The sequence below is a fragment of the Chionomys nivalis genome, chromosome 24 (genome assembly GCF_950005125.1).
Source record: "Chionomys nivalis chromosome 24, mChiNiv1.1, whole genome shotgun sequence".
Classification (NCBI taxonomy): domain Eukaryota; kingdom Metazoa; phylum Chordata; class Mammalia; order Rodentia; family Cricetidae; genus Chionomys; species Chionomys nivalis.
In genome coordinates, this window is record NC_080109.1 from 21,048,538 (window position 1) to 21,068,528 (window position 19,991).

General features: G+C 39.1%; 1 protein-coding gene across 2 annotated transcripts in view; it reads left to right on the forward strand.

Annotated features, from left to right (window-relative positions):
• The window catches only part of Nbea (neurobeachin), a 487,335-nt gene that overhangs the window by 294,837 nt on the left and 172,507 nt on the right, over nt 1-19,991 (forward strand). For both annotated transcript variants that reach the window (XM_057757235.1, XM_057757236.1), the window contains exon 39: nt 14,642-14,785. In XM_057757235.1, the coding sequence (XP_057613218.1) occupies nt 14,642-14,785 (144 nt within the window). The remainder of the gene's footprint in view (nt 1-14,641; nt 14,786-19,991) is intronic.

Sequence of the window (19,991 nt, forward strand, 5' to 3'; positions counted from 1 at the left end):
CTGATCTGGTACTGCAGAAGAGGGCAGGCTGCCTCAGCCTGAGGGAGGAAAAAAAAACACAGAGCAAAGATGACAAAGTTAATCAGTCATTTCTTTGGCAATAAATAATAAGATATGCTGAGAACTGCGAATGAGAACATTCTTACATTCCTCAGAGATCTGTCTGCTTAACACCTGATTTATCTAAGCTGGTGAAGCCATCAAGTTATGACCTTGATGCACAGAAAGCAGCTCTGTAATGAGCTGGAATTAAATTAGTCTGCTGCTGCATGCATGGCTACTGTAATATGTTTCATGTAGTCGTCAGAAAATAGGAAGGCGCTGAGAGTGGGAACAACGCTGTGCAGCAATGCAGCCATTGAGAAAAACTATGAAATTATCTGTCTTCATTCTTCCAAGAGCTTGCAATTATTACAGCATTTGAGAACCCACGTCCTTACTATGTAGAAAAAATGAGTAAACCTCTTGCATTAATTTGTGCATTATAAATTCTGTCTCTGTATTTAGAATAAAAATTAGTGGTTTGAATTAGGTTCCAGTAACTGCTGAAAAATTAATGATGCATTATTTTAAGAGAAGGAAAGCCCTGCAGGCAGTTGTCTGCCAGCTCTTGTTGATAGCAGTTCATAAGCTTTGTCTCCTACCCTTGTCTTCATCCTGTGGTTTTATGGGCTAGTAAAATGACTTAAATAGATTTCCTAAAATGGGGTCACAAAGGCTACAAATATGTTATAATACCCTTTTGCACATACATGGCATTTTGCATATCAAAAACTGATCCACCAAACTACCTACCTGTTCTTACAATGAAGATTCAGACACACAGGATTTAAGCAGATTCAGAAGCCTAACTGCTAATTGAAAGGCATTTATTGAACAGTTTCTGTGTATCACACACGTTCTAGACACTGAGTTCAGGATGTGAACATTTTTAAACTACAGGAGCACAGGAGACTGGTTGACCAGAGAAGATATCACTAAGAATAGCTGAGTTATAAATTACCTCAAGAGAATGTTCTGCATTTACCAGGTGAGCAGAGAAGTAAGAGTGGAAAGAATAGAAATCGCCAACATGGGAAGGGAAATAAGTGTAACAGATAGGGTAGGGTAGGGTAGAGTAGGGTAGGGTAGGGTAGTGTAGGGTAGGGTAGGGTAGGGTAGTGTAGGGTAGGGTAGTGTAGGGTAGGGTAGGGAAGGATAGAATGGGATAGGACAGGACAGGACAGGACAGGATACGATAGAATTCACCAAGATGGAGAGGCTTAAAGCCTTGACTTGACGGACTCCGTGTTTGTTTTAATGATAGAAATTTATAAAGTATTTGTATTTAAGACTGTAGATATGACTCAGTGGGAAAGAAGCTAATGGCCCTAAGCAAGTCTTTGGAATCATTCTGTAACTCTGGATGCAAAATTATTTTATTTTAGATTATAAATAAAATAATAATAGGATAATTTATAATAATAAATATAATTTTATTTTAGATATTTCATAGTGTCAGGTAAAATAACAATGACTTACAAACAAAAACTAGATTTCTCTATGTATCCCATTAGAGCACCCATGTTTATGTTGAACTGGGTACTCATTAAGACCCAGTCACTGTCTTGTACTTACTTGATGAGATCCATGTACTGCACTTAACCATATATTTGATCAGTTTGGGAAACTGAATTGAAGGATAAGTTTTCTAAGGACATATCTGTGAGTGCAGCATTTTTAAGATCTGAAATGAGTTGTTTATACTTTATTCAACTTAGAACATTCTGAGATGCTAGAGAGGAAGCTGGGGTAAAGTTTACCTAATGGACTTATGCCAAATGACAAGGGGAAACATATTTCTTCATTAGTTTGCTCATTTTGGACCAGTTTCTGATAATGTCTACACACAACTGCATGTGTAATGCATTGCACAGTACAATAGGTATTTGTTTTGCAGTGTACTAGCAGTGCTGTGAGCTCTCTGAAAGTAGTGTGTCTGAGTGGCAGTTGAAAACATGAACTGAATTCCCCTAAATCAGTGAATAGAGAGAGCATGTGGGCAAAAGGTCAACACCATACAGAGTAAAGTACCCCAAACAGCACCACCTGAAGGAACCAGAGGCTCATGTTATGGGGGAGATGGTAGGAAAATGAGGCTGTAAACAGACCGGGGGCTGTTGAAGGTTTATGTTTAGGAAAGAATAGACCACAGAAATGAGATAACCTAGGGATATGGCGGATGAGCCAAAGCTCACCCCAAGCGCCACCCTACCACGTTCTGAGTGCACTTGACCCTGTGGAGCATTCCCTCAAATGGAGATTACATGATAATATCTGGGAACTCTCAGCATGTTTCCCATGAGGGTATTGTAGTATAGGCCACCTTAGTGTCATTCATAGGCTTTATATATTGTGTCACTTCTGAAAACATAATGTAGGTTTGTTTTTCAATTTATCTTAATTTTTTAATGCTGGTTTTAGTTCTATTTTTTATTCACTTATTTATTATTTACTTTTTTGTCTACTTGGGTTGATCCTAGGGCACCAACCCAAGTAAAGAAGCATTCTGCCACTGAGCATCTCCAGCACTTTGTTTCATAGAGTACTGCTGAAATAACCTGCACATCATCAGCATCCTGGCTGTGTCTTGCTTTAGTAATAAAGAAGAAGGAGTTAGTTACTGTTTTTCCCCCTCTCTGAGCCAGTTCCTTGCCCATTCAAACCAACTACTACTCCTTTCCTAGTAGTCTGAGATACTTAAAGCAAATTTCCCATGTTGCTCTAGGAAGTGCCCCATACTTCAGTTTTTGTTTATGTCATAGACTTCATGTTTATTCCTTTTCAAGATTTGATAGGATTTCAGGCTTATATTCTGCCCCCGCCTATCCCTCTGGGCACAGAATCTAGCAGGCTTCTTTCTTCTTTTTTTTTTTTTATTTTTATTCTTTTTTAATTAAAATTTCCACCTGCTCCCCGTTCCCCATTTCCCTCCCCTCTTCCCAAATATTGCCCCCTCCCCCCACTCCCCTCCCCCTATCCCCACTCCTCTTCTCCTCCCCCCACCCCATTCCCCCTCCTTCTCGATACTGAAGAGCAGTCCAAATTCTCTGCCCTGCGGGAAGACGAAGGTCTTCTATCTATGTCCAGGAAGGTGAGCGTCTAAACAGGCTAAGCTCCCACAAAGCCAGTTCATGTATTAGGATCAAAACCTAGTGCCATTGTCCTTGGCTTCTCATCAGCCTTCATTGTCCGCCATGCTCAGAGAGTCCAGTTTCAACCCCTGCTTATTCAGTCCCAGAGCAGCTGGCCTTGGTGGGCTCCCAATAAATCAGTTCCACTGTCACAGTAGGTGGGTGCATCCCTCGTGGTCCTGATTTCCTTGCTCATGTTCTCCCTCCTTCTACTCCTCATTTGGACCTTAAGAGCTCAGACCGTTGCTCCAAATTGAGACTCTGTCTCTACCTCGATCCATCGCCAGATGAAGGTTCTAAGGTGATATGCAAGATATTCATCAGTATAGGATAGGGTCATTTCAGGTTCCCTCTCCTTAGTTGCCCAAGGTACCAGCTGGGGACATCTCCCTGGACACCTGCGAACCTCTCTAGAGTCAAGTTTCTTGCCAACCCTAAGATGGCTCCCTTAGATAGGATATATACTTCGCTGCTCCCATATCCTCCCTTCCTATATCCCAACCATCCCAATCCCCCGAGCTCCTCCCATCCTCCCCTTCTCATGTTTCTCATCCCATTTCCCCTTTGCCCCATGCCACCTCACCCGCAAGTTCCCAGTTTTTGCCCTGCAATCTTGTCTACTTCCCCTCTCCAGGCGGATGACTATATGATTTTCTTTGGGTTCACTTTCTTATTAAACTTCTCTAGGATCACAAATTATATGCTCAATGTCTTTTATTTATGGCTAGAAACCGATTATGAGTGAGTACATCCCATGTTCCTCTTTTTGGGTCTGGGATACCTCACTCAGGATAGTGTTTTCTATTTCCATCCATTTACACACAAAATTCGAGAAGTCATTGTTTTTTACCGCTGAGTAGTACTCTAATATTCCACACTTTCTTCATCCATTCCTCCATTGAAGGGCATCTAGGTTGTTTCCAGGTTTTGGCTATTACAAACAATGCTGCTATGAACAAAGTTGAACAGATACTTTTGTCATTTGATGGGGCATCTCTTGGGTATATTCCCAATAGTGGTATTACTGGATCTTGGGGTAGGTTGATCCCAAATTTCCTGAGAAATCGCCACACTGATTTCCAAAGTGGTTGCACAAGTTTGCATTCCCACCAGCAATGAATGAGTGTGCCTCTTTCTCCACAACCTCTCCAGCAAAGGCTATCATTGGTGTTTTTGATTTTAGCCATTCTGACAGGTGTAAGATGGTATCTCAAAGTTGTTTTAATTTGCATTTCCCTTATCGCTAAGGAGGTTGAGCATGACCTTAAGTGTCTTTTGGCCATTTGAATTTCTTCTGTTGAGAATTCTCTGTTCAGATCAGTGCCCCATTTTTTTTATTGGGTTCATTAGCATTTTAAAGTCTAGTTTCTTGAGTTCTTTATATATTTTGGAGATCAAACCTTTGTCTGTTGCAGGGTTGGTGAAGATCTTCTCCCAGTCAGTGGATTGCCTTTTTGTCTTAGTGACAGTGTCCTTTGCTTTACAGAAGCTACTCAGTTTCAGGGGGTCCCATTTATTCAATGTTGTCCTTAATGTCTGTGCTGCTGGGGATAAACGTAGGAAGTGATCTCCTGTACCCATATGTTGTAGAGTACTTCCCACTTTTTCTTCTATCAGGTTCAGTGTGTTCAGACTAATATTGAGGTCTTTAATCCATTTGGACTTGAGTTTTGTGCATGGTGATAGATATGGATCTATTTTCATTCTTCTACACATTGACAACCAGTTCTGCCAGCACCATTTGTTGAAGATGCTCTCTTTTTTCCATTGAATACTTTTAGCTCCTTTATCAAAAATTAGGTGTTCATAAGTTTGTGGGTTAAAATCAGGGTCTTCTACTCGGTTCCATTGATCGACTTCTCTGTTTTTATGCCAATACCAAGCTGTTTTCAACACTGAGGCTCTGTAATAGAGTTTGAGGTCCGGGATGGTAATGCCTCCAGACGATCCTTTATTATATAAGATTGTTTTGGCTATCCTGGGTTTTTTGTTTCTCCATATAAAGTTGATTATTGTCCTCTCAAGATCTGTGAAGAATTTTGATGGGATTTTAATGGGGATTGCATTGAATCTATAAATTGCCCTTGGTAGAATTGCCATTTTTACTATGTTGATCCTCCCAATCCAAGAGCAAGGGAGATCCTTCCATTTTCTGGTATCCTCCTCAATTTCTTTCTTCATTGACTTAAAGTTCTTGTCAAATAGATCCTTTACTTCCTTGGTTAGAGTTACCCCAAGATATTTTATGCTATTTGTGGCTATCGTGAAGGGTGATGCTTCTCTGATTTCCATCTCTGCTTCCTTATCCTTTGTGTATAGGAGGGCAACTGATTTTTTGGAATTGATCTTGTATCCTGCAACGCTACTAAAGGTGTTTATCAGCTGAAGGAGTTCTTTGCTGGAGTTTTTGGGGTCGCTTATGTACACTATCATATCGTCTGCAAATAATGAAAGTTTAACTTCTTCCTTTCCAATTTGAATCCCTTTGATCCCCTTATGTTGTCTTATTGCTATTGCTAAAATTTCAAGCACTATATTAAAGAGGTATGGAGAGAGTGGACAACCTTGTCGTGTTCCTGATTTTAGAGGAATAGCTTTGAGTTTCTCTCCATTTAATTTGATGTTAGCTGACGGCTTGCTATAAATAGCTTTTATTATACTTAGGAACGACCCTTGTATTCCTAATCTCTCTAAGACCTTTATCATAAAGAGATGTTGAATTTTGTCAAATGCTTTTTCAGCATCTAATGAAATGATCATATGGTTTTTTTCTTTCAGTTTATTTATATGATGGATCACATTGATAGATTTTCGTATGTTGAACCAGCCCTGCATCTCTGGGATGAAGCCTACTTGATCATAATGGATAATTTTTCTAATGTGTTCTTGGATTCGGTTTGCCAGTATTTTATTGAGTATTTTTGTGTCGATGTTCATGAGTGAGATTGGCCTGTAGTTCTCTTTCTTTCTTCTTCAAGTTCCCTCCCCAGCCCATCCCTCTCATCTTCTAGGGGAAAAGACTGCTTGGAGAGTGAGCACGAGCAAGGAACTCAGGACTGCGAGGGGTGCACCCACACACTGAGGCAATGGGGTTGTTCTATCGGGAACTCACCAAGGCCAGCTGGCCGGGGACTGAAAAAGCATGGGACAAAACCGGTCTCGCTGAACATAATGGACAATGAGGACTACTGAGAACTGAAGAACAATGGCAATGGGTTCTTGATCCTATTGCACGTAATGGCTTTGTGGGAGCCCAGGTAGTTTGGATGCTCTCCTTAATAGACCTGGATGGAGGTGGGTGGTCCTTGGACCTCCCACAGGGCAGAGAAACCTGCTTGCTCTTTGGGCTGAGGAGGAAGGAAGACTTGATTGGGGGAGGGGGAGGGAATGGGAGGTGGTGGCGGGGAAGAGGCAGAAATCTTTAATAATTAAATAAATTAATTAATAAAAAAAAAGAAACTTAAAAAAAAAAAGAAAGAAAGAGGGAATGCCCCACTGTTGTTCCACTTCGGTACACTCATCTCCCCTCACTATTCTTCTAAGCACCTTACCATGGGATCAGACTCTGCAGTGAAATCAGGCAGAGTTGAGGACACATTGTCCTGACCTGTAAGATAATGAGTTTCAAACTTGCCCAACATCCTGTTCTAAATAATTATACATCATCCCTAACTTCATGACTAGTCAAAATCCTACCAATGGTTTAGTCATAAAATGCATAAGGAGTTGGTATGATATATTTTCTTCTAAAAAGCATATAAGACAGTTTTCTGAATTGCCTTAGATTATTATATTAACATTTTATAGTTATATTGTGCTTAAATTCACTTAAATGCAATAACATTTTTAATTGCATTTTTCCGCTTAAAATGCTGCTTATGAGTATCACCTTTACTGGTCTGCTCTAAAAAATATTGCTTACATATGAATATTTTGAATTAAGAATAAATGAAATTCTTTTTTTGCTGTCAGAACCAAATTGTGAAAATGTATTACATGTCTTTGAAAATCAGTATACTCTATTAGCAGGCCTGTCAATATAAAAAGTGCCTCCCATTTCCACCTCCTGCTCTAATAACCTGTGTTACTCTCAGGCAGTTCACATAATCAGAGTATATTGTCAGCTTACTGGGGTTGGGGAAGCATGAAATGAAAATCGCGTTAATATTGATCCAGTTCTTTTGCTTGCAAGTGTCCTCGCTGTCCTTTTCTAGTGAGCAATAACTGTTAGGTAGCCATTTTCTTCTCTCTTTCTTAAATTCTGGTCAGTCATTATAAGCATAACTAATCTGAACAGGGTTTACATTCTGAATAATTAATTTCACTGAATCTTAATTAATACACAGATTGGTAATACTAAATGTTTACTACATAGCAACGACATTTTCCTCTGGCTGTTCAGAGGACCTGAAGGGATAAGGAATGTCTGTACATTCCTCCTTGGTAGCAACACAGAGGATTCACTGCTCCCATTGTATGCAAGGTAATGATGTATCATCAATAATGATTCAAGTACGATTTTTGAATCTTTTCTTTTATGGGAGCATATATAATATCTATCTGTGATCATTCACTAAACTCTGTGTCAACAGTAAGGAATTGTAGTGGGAATGGTGTTTAGATCTTCATCTGGACAGAAATACCACAACTAAAGGAAGGAGAATGAAGGCTGATCTTGCAGCTTTTACATCTGATTTTTTAAGCTTACCCACTAATCACTCTGCCGTTCTATGAAGGTGATGAAGTAACACACAGAATTTGTCTGAGTGTGAGCATCCTGTTTCACTTGTGGGAACATATTTTTCAGAAAAGTTTATGCAGATGGGATGAAGCTTCTGGGGGTGGATCACATATAAAGAGAGAGGAATGTGCTTCAGGATTCCAGTCTCTTTAATGTAGTGTGGAGTTTTCACCTTTGGCATTTTTCTGGATCTTCTTTCTGTTTTTTTTTTCTTTTCCACATTGTTCCTTTCTCTTTCTTTCTTCCTTTCTTTCCCCATACATAAAATTTCTCTCTCAGTATTCTATTCAGACAATGCTTAAGTTAAAAGTAGTCTTTTCTTTTATATCTCCATCTTAAGGAGAAAATATGTGGTCTGTGTTTTAAATGTAACTCTAAAATTACTTCTAAAATTTAAACTGCTTAGAAAGGAAGTATTTACTTCTTAGTGATTGTTAGGGCCAGTTTCCACATGTGTGTGCCTTTAGCTTTCATCTCACACATTCACTAAGCACGGCACCCAAAGTTGGGAGCAGTAAGTGTCTCTAAGATAAAAAAAATTCCTTCATCCTTCTCTGTTCAGTCAGAACTCTGTGGTGCTTGGTGACGGACTGACACATACATGTCATCACGTGAGATCTTGTAACCTCCTAATTAAGTGAAAGATGCATTTATCTTGAACTCGTTTTCTTTGGATGGCAGTTAAATCATATTGTGTAGAGTTACAAAAAAATGCTATCCTGTAAAGGTATTTGTTGCTCTGACTTGAATTTTAATGAAAAAAATAATCTTTATTTTAACATTTCCCAAAGTATCCATATCATTGGTACTTTTATTTTTAAATTATTTAAGCTTGAAGATTAAGCACAATATTTTATCTGACTTACTTCAGGGTGGTCTGTCAAAACACATTGAATAAGATAAAAAAATGTGAAATGATGTATATTGCAAAGAATTTCTCTTTTGAAAAGAATGCCCTCTTGTGAAACTGATTTCCAGATGTCTACAAACTAGAATTTTCAAATCATACATTTAGGCAAAAATTAAATTACATTAAATTTTCACTCTGCCAACCTCCCTACAAAGACCTCCTTCAAAAAATGAGAAAATGCTGTTAAGCTTAATTTTTACTGAGAAACCATAAGTTTTTTTTCTACAGATAACCAAGATTTTAAACATTCATGTTGTTACAATACCCCATGCATAAAATTTCAAAAGTCATCAGAAATGTTTATGGAGTGCTGGAGATGACTATGATCCCAGCAAGGCTGTGCTTGGAGTATCACTATTTTAGGTCTGGCCAGGTCTTCCCTTTGAGCTCAACTCGATAACTTTGTGAAATCCTGTATCCAAACTTTTCAAAAAAACAAGAAAAAGGGGTTGGTGACATAGCTTTATTTAGATTGCTTCCCTAGCATGCATGAGGCCCTAGGTTAAATCACGTTTTAGAAAACGTGATGATAGTGGTGATGATGATAGTGATGATGATGTGATGAAGATAGTATTGTGATGAAGATGGTGATAAAATAAGAAAGTTGATGCTTGTGTAGCTTTTTTAATAATAACATAATGAATGGAATGAATAAAATGGTATTGGGAGAAAGTATTTAAATGCCAGCTGTCTGCACTGTGTTCTCTTTCACATAAATGTATGATTTGAAGAAGATGAGGTGCATCTTCTTCTTTGTTCAGGAAGCATCTGTTTAGACTAGCTGCGGGTACGTTGTGCTTTGTAATGGTTATGAGCAGACGCTACCTTGTGTAGTAGCATGGTGGAAGGAGATCTCCCACAAAAGCAAAGGGCACTGATGCTGGCCAGGCAGTGCGCTTAGGACTTTGGGATCAGGCTGATTTTACTTTAGGTTTATGACTCACATTTGCCTACTTTCTTCTTTCCCTTTATATAAATCCACTAATATCATGAGCAGTAAAGCTTCAAAATACGTAAGCACCCACTATCTCATTTTAATTTTGCAGTAATCCCTTAAAACTTAGGTTGGGAAAATGCTCATTATTCCTCCTTCACAGATTGGAAACCAAAGTTAAGAAATTGGTGTGGAGGGAAGGGAGTAGGAACTGAATTTAACGTGTAAAATGAGAAAATATAGTTTTTTAAAAAACATAAGTTAAGATAATAAAATTGGTGTAGATTTTTTAAAAATGTTTATAATGAGTATAAAAGGAAAGAATAAAGAATGATAAATTGTAAAGTCCAGTTTCTCATTATGAATAAACTGATAAACGTACAAAGGAAAGTAACTTAAGCACAAGTGTATAAGAGGATTAGTGGGTGAGTTGTAACAGTATTGTTTCCATGTGCTTTCTCAACAAACATTTGTTTACTCAATGCCTAAGATAGTAGTTAAATTCTACTGAGAAAGTGAGGATGTAGATTAGTGCCTTGAAGGCTCATGACCCTGGGTTCCATCGTAAGTACCACACCAGAACTAAGAAAATCTCTAAATAAAACATTTCAAAATAAATGAAGATTAAATTAAATCCATATCTAGCACACAGAAGATTGACATCAGGAGATAAAGCCAGATGAACAAAAAATCACCTGTGTCAGGCTTAAAGGATTTAATCCCTAAGCCACCTCTTCAGCCCTGTGACTGCGGCTCGTTTTTAGTATCTGCAGTTACCTGTAGAATATTCCCTTAAATGAAAACAAACCATGTTATATTGTCCTCTATGGTATTTGTTTGTCAATATAAAAAATATAATGGCAGCAAACTAATTGCTATATATTGATTTTTTTTCAGACATTAATCGTATCAACCAAGTATAGTACGCACTCTGTCAATGTCTTTTAACTTACGGTTACTTAAGACAATAAAAATTAAGGCAATAGTAATAAAGTCGTGTGGTGCTGGCACACAGTAGCAATGCTGCAGACATTTTAGTTTTCCTGTCACTTCACTTTTAAATGCACTTCGTTAGAGCGGATGATTTAGCTTGGTAGCGTACATGGCCCTGCATGGAGTCCTGGCAAGGAAAAAAAAAGTAGTTAATTAATTAGCAATTGGCTCAATTAGAATATACTTGGATTCTTACGGTTTCCTGCTTAGTGAGAGAAACTTGTGAAGGAAGAAAGTCTTCAGGGCTGCACTGTGTCTCTATAACTCTATGAATAAGTCTATGGAAAATGTTTTCCTATGTTTAAACATGGTAGAAAATGAAAACAAGTCTAATTTTGCATTTGACTTCATTTATCTACAAGTCTGTGGTACTTTTTTCTTCGGAAACTTTACATTCCCATGCCATTTTCATATTTTCTTAGGAAATGAGCCTCTTTGTCTCTCCTGTCTGGCTTTGCTCATTTTTGTGTGTGTGATTCCCATTTCAAGTCTAAGGCGCTCCAGTGGTTTGTGGCATTTGCTCGTTAATTTCTTGATGAATGGCTAAAGAGGCCAAGAAGTGCATTCAGTTCAACATGTCTTCTAAGACAGATGATCTCAAATAAATTCTCCTCTCAATCAGATTTTGATTTGTTAGGTGATAAACCAATTCTTTCTAAGGACAGTGTTTACAAGCCTTGTAATGAGACAGCCCTCTGAGACCTTGCCTCCTTTCGCTGTAATGTTGATGGATGAAACTCTAATTCATAAAGGATATTGTGATTGAAAAGCACCTTTAAATCTCATATTCTCTAATCTAGACAAATGTTTATTTCAGTTCCACAAAACTGGTAAGTTCACTGGGCTGCAAAATGGTAACACTTCAGGAGGGCTGATCAGCCCTGTGTGTAGGTACCAATTCCTTTAGCAAACACCATGAAAAGACTTGAATTGTGTTCTGCTTCAAAGCTGAAAGAGATCAAACAAAGTTTGATACATTTCCAAGTTCCTCCTTCTACTGCATGTTCTTTACAGGTAGATTTTTACTGTGGTAACATAGAGTCACATAAAGATGCTCTGTTTCTTCTATACAAGGAAAAACTTGCTTATTAGGCTGACTGAAACTTAACGGGCATTGTTGCCTTAATGCAAATACGTGGGTTCCATTTCACATAAATTAACACAAATCAGTGAGACTCTGGGGCATTTGGGGGAAATTTTGAGTTAGAGATATTCAGAGGTGACTCCTGTGCCTCAGTTGATTCATTGAGGATTTGTTAGTATTCATTCCTTACCAGGCAGTGTGCTAAGTGTGGGGAATACAGAGACAGATGTGATTCCAGACATCGAAGGGCTTCCAGGTGTCTGTGGAGATAAATATGCAAGCAAATGCTAGGCACTTCAGCTGAAGATTTGTGAGGTGTGGAAAGAGCATAAGTGAAAGAGTGGACAAGTCATGACAAGGAATGGATTTAAACCTGAACTTCAGCAGGTTTTGTGTGCAGCTACTGAGTGCCAGACCCTTATGTTTCAGAGATGACAAAGTAGTATAATGCAGAGGGCAGGTCTATAAGAGATCCTGCCTCCAGTATGTATCCAAATGTATCCAAATCCAGATGTGACAGCACCAGGGTCACCTAGGACAAATGTCTGAATGAAGGGAGTAATGAAGGGCAACTAAAATATAGAAAAGGAAAAAAGAAATACCCCTTTACGTTGGGGATACCATCAGTACAGATCTAGAGGGATGGGAGAGCATGGCATATTCCAGAAGCTATCCAGGGTACTTGTATTGTATGATAAATATTCTGACAATGTGGTGAGAGTCATATGAACTGTGCATTGGTGAAAGCCTCCATACCAGATAATGGCTGAAAGTAATGCAGTGGCCAGCATTACACAAGATGAATCCTCACCCTTGACCTAAGCAGGAGAAAGGAGGAACAAGCTAATTAACTCAGCTGGGCAGTGCATGAGTGCTGTTGTGCAGGCAAAAGATTCCTGAGTTATCATTGCATTTGTGTCTTTGGTTAAAGAAAGCAAGCTCAGAATTTCTCTGATTAAATTACTGCCCAACTAGTAAAAGGATTGAGACTATTGCTTCCCCTCAGACATTGCTGCTATGCAGAGTTCGTATTGGGATATAGGTCTGAAATATTCCAGGCTCTGTCCTTCATCTTGTATTCCAGAAATAAGAATCACCCATGAACCAGTGAAAAAGGACCCCACACACACTTTTTTGTGGCCTTTGAATCAGTTTGTATTTATCAAGCATAATCCGTGCTCCAGTGGCTACAAAAAAAAAGAAAACTTCTGTCTCAAAAAAGAAAAGAAAAAGACGAGAGAGAGGGTGGGGAGAGGGAGAGGTAAAAGAAAAGAAAGAAGAGAAAAGCTACATAGGACAGGGAGAGAAGGAAGCAGGAACTAAGGGTTGAGAATAGGCTCACATGCTGTTTTCCAGTGCAAATTTTCCAGCACCTAGATGTGCTTCCAGGAAAGCATTTGAGTAACACCAGCATTGATGCACTGTTGAAAGGCCTGTGGAATGGACCTAGGAAAACTGACCAAATAAGTGCACTGTAAATTGCATCAGGCGAATATTGGGCCAGAGCTGTGCCATGCCCTAGGAGCACTGTTATCACAGAGCCTGGCACTAAGCACAGCACTACCATATGGGACTGATTTCAAGGAGTATATACACTGCATGCAGCATCCTACTAGTCAGTGCTGTCTTCCAAGCCTATGCCAGATGCTTTAAGAAGAACACAGTATTTTCCTCCAGATTAGACTACAAGGGACACAGACAAGATTGTGTGCATGTTCAGCATGGCATGCCTTAGACTGAAATAGTATGAAAAAGAGCTTTTCCCATGTTTTCATTATAAGTGTCCAGCTTATTTGCAGTTTTAACAATTTTAGATTGCTGTCACCCAAAGCAGGTGTGTGAATGTGAAAATGTTTGTCAAACAATTTTTTTGTATGTGAACTAGCATTACTCCTCTGAGATAAAACCAACTTAGCTATTGGAATGTTCTTCTTAATATGTTCTTTAATTCAGCCTTACTAGTATCTTTTTTTTTTGTTTTGTTTTTTTTTGTTTTGTTTTTTGTTTGTTTGTTTGTTTGTTTTTTGAGACAGGCTCTCTCTGTATAGCTATATACCAAAGCAGGATATAGTTTCAGAAAAATCCATGTTTATTTTGTTAATTGGTAAAGAAAGCACTTTATGCAGTAGGTCTATTGAGGATCATTCTACCCTCACCACCTTTTATTATAGCTTCCCAGTTGACACCATTTCTTCACTTAGAAGTGAACACTTTCCTGTTTTCTTTAGACCTATATCATCAACTTTCAAAAACTGATTTGTTACTTACTTAATTCACACAAAATATGGTTATATAAGTAAAATTTTAAAGTTGTATGGATCAGGAAGCTGAATTTGAAGGGAAATACGGATATTTTGTAGAGCATGCATGATTCTAGAGTCACAAGGAATGGGTTATAACTGGGTCTGATAGAGTAGACCTGCAATCCTGCCGCTCAGAGCTGCTCAAGAGAATCACAAGTCAAGGCCAACCTTGGCAAGTCAGAGAGACCTGGTCTCAACGAGTAGAAAGGGCTGTAGGTAAAATCAGGGACAGTGCATTGTAAGGAAAATAGAAGGATGGATTGTAGGGCCACGGTGAGCCAAGAGCTTGCTCCCCCTGCTTCTTCATCTGTAAAGTAAGGGATAAACCTCCTTCAACTTTTCTCAGAGGAATCCAGACAAACAGGATAAAGAAGTATTTTAAAATGCTCTGTACTTGTAGAGGAATGGCAGTCATAGCATATAGGAAAGAAAATGTTGTATCAAATGCCCACTAGGTGCAAATACATTCACAGTAACTAAACTGCTATTTTGCTTGCATATAGGCACTGAAGAAGATGTAGTGAAGTCTAAGAAAGCATTCAGAAGCCAAGCAATCGTAAACCAGAACTCAGAGGCTGAGCTTATGTTGGAAGGAGATGATGATGCGGTCAGCCTGCTCCAGGAGAAAGAAATCGACAACCTCGCAGGTACTTGTTAATATGCTTCTGCTCGTCATGAGGAACACATAAAGCCACTGAGCTCAGACTAGCTCCTGGTGAAGAAGTGGATGCCAGTGGATGTCATAGTGCTTATTCATACGAGTGTTGATAATTTAAGGTGCCTCACTCTCTGGAATCCATCAAGTGTGCTTCACTGACAATAAATAACCAGCAGCACACATGTGTAATGAGGAACAATGCTTTGGTTGGGAAAATAATTTTGAGTACACATAACATAAAACTGCTGCTGCATTGGGAGGTAGGATAGTGAGTCCCTCGACTTTTGTGTCTCTAACCTGCCAGCAGCCTTGGAAAATTGGTGCTTCGCAAGGTGTGCACAGGATTTACTAGCCCCTCCAAGATGAATTCTTTGGAATGTTTTGTTCCTGTTTTGCTCTACCCTCACACTTCTAAACCCCAGTTACTAGCAGTTAATCTCCCCGTCCCACCCTCAACTTCTCTTTGTCCTGGTGCTGGTCTGAGGTCATTAAGAACAGGATCTGCCATGGCCTGATTGGGTGTGGACATCTTCAAGGATCAGCTAATAACCTTTGAGGTCTGATAAAAGCAGCAAGAGACAAGTACAGCTTGGGCACAGGCTTAGAGCATGCATTGAGTCCAGGAATCAGACTGTGCGAATACATCCTACTTAGAGCCAGGTTAAAGCTCCTGTGTTAGCTGGATATGGTAATACACTGCCATCTGAGCATTTGGCAAGAGGACTGCAAGTTCAAAAACAGCTTGGGCTGTGCAATGAAATTCAGTCTCAAACAAATGACAACAAAACCACCCTGCTTCATAGACTCAGATCCCGGATTAAACTTTAAGCTCGATTTGTTGTCAACCCATACAACACTGGAATACAGGGTAGCAGTGGAGCAGGGGCTTCTGTGCAGCTTTCTACTTAAAGTATTACACTACTGTTTCCAGAAACTTGCTTACTGAAAGTAATATGGTGTAGCTCTATAAAAAGCCTGCAGTGATTTATTCCCACAGTGGAAATGTTGTTATTCATCGCACAGGGGAGAAAGATTCCCATCCTCCCACTTCTGGAAGATAGACTAAGTAGGGTTATTGTAGTGCCAGGTCCTAGAAATGCCTATCATTTCTGTATCCGGAAACCTATTTTTTCTATTTCCTGTATCCTGAATACCAAATGTTTGTCTCCAGTTCCTAAGTAAATGTTCATATGTTACTTTTGCAAATGAAGGCAGATAAAGGCTTTTGCTAAATTTGGCAGTAGGTATGACTCTTTCTGGAGTCACTTTTACTTTTGAGGTCATAGGAAACTCACGTGTTGTGTCTGACTTTGCTTTTCCTCATTCACTTGTACTAGCATCCATGTTTTGCCATTATGTACTTTAGTTTGCATTACCTGGCATTTTGTTTCACCAAAAAAAGCTGGTTCAAGATTGCTTGGTCTCTTGAAGCATATATTAAATCTGCTCAGTATTAATATTAATCTGCCAATCACACAACCCACCAAACATTAGTAACTGTCCTGTGTTTCTGTCCTTTAATGATAGCTAACTTTTAATTTCTGTTCATAACAGTGAAACATTAAGATCAGACACCTTAGAGCAATGAAAGTACCCTTGAAATGAATTATTAATGTATAAGTAATAGTGACATTTCATGAAAGTCACTAAAAAATGAGATTGTATAATTTCTGGCCATCTGTCTCTCTGGTCTCTAACTCCATCCTTTCAGCAGATGTCCTTTGAACAGATCTGCACCTGTTCATCTCCACTGGGTCTTAATTTATCCTCTTTCATGAAGGATGTCTGTCTGCAAAGCTTTGAGTGTATCCTAAAATACTGATGATCCCTTGCCTAATCCTTAGTGTTCATCTTTAAAACAGTAACCCAAAGTGTCACCTGGAGCCTTAAGTAAAAGAGAAAGCGAATGAAAGGAGAGTGTTCCATAAAAGGCAGAAAAAAAGAGACAGAAATAGTGTACATAATTTACAGAGGTGTGTGTGTTTTGTAAATGCTAAGTTCATTATTGATCTTCATTGTCATGACTGTCATTGCAACATAGAATTCATTTCCAGAAGTTAACTACAGATCAGAATCCCTAAATTTAATGAAATATACTAATATCCTTATAAATGGGTAACATTTTTGCTCTAAGAAATACTTATCATTATCATAGTTATTTCTGTCTCAGACAGTTAACAGTATATTCTTTTTTTGTTTCTGTTTGTTTGTTTTTCAAAACAGGGTTTCTCTGGGTAGCCCTAGCTGTCCAGGTTCTCGCTCTGTAGACCAGGCTGAACTCACAGAGAGCCCCCTGCCTCGGCCTTCCTAGTGCTAGGGTTAAAGGTGCACCACCACCATCTGGCTAATAATATATTTCTTTTTTTAACTTTTTAAAATTTATTCTTTGTGTCTTTCACATTATTCCTTCCAATCCCACTCATCCCCCCCCCACCCCCGCTTCCTCAAAAAGAAATAAAATTTAAGAGAAAAAGAGGGAAAAAACGGGAAATCTCATCATGGATGCTGCAGTGTGACACAGTGAGTCATGCAGTAAACCCTTTTATCCATACATCTTTACATCAGGCGTTTATAACAAAGAAGCTTTGGTCTGGTTTGAGGTCCCCTGACGTCTGCCATACCATGGACACTGGGCCCTCACTGGAACTCTTCCTGGACATCCCATTGCTGCCCTGTGTCATGGAGATCCAACAGACCTGGATCTACAGGACAGACTTCACCCCCACCCCCACTCTGCTTCAACAGATCACAGATAGGGTGGATATTGGGATGGACCAAGTCATGACCCTGGTTCTGGACATAGGCAGCTACAGGATTGTTCAGCTCCCTTATCCTCACCACCAGGCTGAGCTCTGCAGCATTGCCGTGGCTAGTTCACTCCTTACAGTGATGAGGAAGGGGTATGGCGTGTTCTCCAGCTATCACATCCTCGGGTTTGGTTCTCCCCCACCTACATCTTCAAGGCCAGCTCTACTGTGTGGCCCACGTGTGGCATAGGGACCACTCTCCCAAATGCTGCAGCTGATGAGGGACAGGGACAGTTCTCCCACTCTTAGGATAACAGAGCCAGCTCTTCCACCTGCCTCAGGCATTGATGGGGGCATGTAGTTTGGGCATCTCTCCTCTGCTTATGCATATGACAGATAAGTAATGGGAATATCCCTCCCATGCTCAAAACTTTGGGATTGGTTCACCCACACCTCCACCAACAGAGTTGACTCTACTGTGCTCCCCAGGCAAGGTGCAGGATCTACTTTCCAAAGTGCTACAAGTGGTAAGGGGGAGGATCAGCTCTCTTGCCCACCACAGATGGCAAGGACAAAGGAGAGGCATCTTTCCCTCGCCCTCACAACCACATGTCAGATGAGGGGGTGTGGCCAACTCTCATACACACAGGGCTATCTCATCAGCACCTCTGTCAACAGGGTCAGCTCTACTGTATTGCCCAGACTAGGAACAGGGCCCACTGCAGACTGTAATGGGAGAGTCAGCTCCCTCATCTGTTGCAAGTGGTGAGAGGCAAGAGATAAGATAATGTATTTCTTATTCATAACATATCCTAAATTTCCTGATAGTGCTGTAGTGCCTAAAGAGAACTTCACCATTACAGGAGACAGCTCCAAGTTAAAAAGCAAAAGAGCCTAAAAAATCTATGTATAGTATTGATATTATCTCATGTTCATTTGGTGTCTTAGGAAGCATGTTGTAAAGTCACAATTGTCTGTTTACATCTCAGACATGAAAGTTACTGTGTTTTACTTCTTTTAACTCAGAAGTATTTCTACACATTATCCATATAAGAAGTATAGCATTGGGGCTGGAGAGAAGATTCAGTGCTTAAGAGCACTTGCTGCTCTTTCAAAGGACCTCGGTTCAATTTCTAGCACCCACAGGACAGCTCACAACTATCTATAACTCCAGTTCCAAGTTATCCAGTACTCTCACATAGACATATATACAGGGAAAATACCAATGCACATGGAATAAAAATAAATAATTTTTTAAAAAATTAAAAGAAGTATAACATCAAAAATATCCAAGTAACTTGATAACCTTAACTTGCTTCTGGACAGAATCCATTGCCCTCTTCTTACAAAGTGATGCTTTGCTGACAGAGATACAGCTGAGAGACAGCACTGCAATCTTCACACGTAACTATAGAAACTTTCCTTGTCGCTCTGTCTTATCACATTCCAGCACATTAGTACTTAGAGGTCTGTGAATATGCATAAGTAGGAACAATAATTTTAACTTTAATAATAGCCTACATGTTGCCTAACTCCACTCTAGTAAATGTTTTTTAATCTATTTTTTTTTTTAAAGAATGCTTTGGGAAAACACAGTTTTACTTGAATGTTGGGTTTTTGTTGTATTTTTTTATTGTTGGGTACTCTCTGCTTTTAATAGAAATAAAATGTTCATAAAGTTCTGTAGCTTCAATGTCACCTGATTTTCTTTTTCATTTTTAGTTCCCTTTCTTCCCAAGCTGTTCATCTCAAGAGGCAAGTTAAATGTGTGTGACTACTAATCACTTAGCTTACTATGTTTGTAGCAAGCAGCTAATAGGATTTTAATATAGGAGTCTGCCAATCAACTAAGTAATTATTATATTATTAACATCTAATCTAATTTACTTTAATTGCTGTTTTAGTTTATAGTGATCCACCAAAGTGAATTAGCCCTAAGATTCCATATGTGCCTAAATAGTTCATCTTACTAATTATATTTTTACTTCAAATACTGACATAAATTAGTATAAGCTAACTGAATTTAATATAAAATGACAATTATTTTATTTGAAATTTAGCAAGTTATTTCTTCCAAAATTTCAAATAATAAACTGAAATGAAAGATTAATTCAAATTTATGTGAGTAGACAGGGAGATGATTGCATTCAACTGATAAAATGCCAGCCCACTGGTACAATTGATTTTGTTTCTCTTAAACCAAATTACATGGGACTGGAGAGATATTTAAAAGAATTTTTTGCTTTATGGAGAGTCTGGGTTTGATTCCAGTGCCCACATTAGGTAGCTCACAACCATCTATAATTTCAATTTTATGGAATGTAATACCCTCTTCTGGCTCAGGTACCAGTACAGTATAACATGAGGTTCATAAACTCATGTGCAGGCACACATTGTCTTAGTCAATGTTCTGTTGCTGTAAAGAGACACTGTGGTCACAGCAGTTTT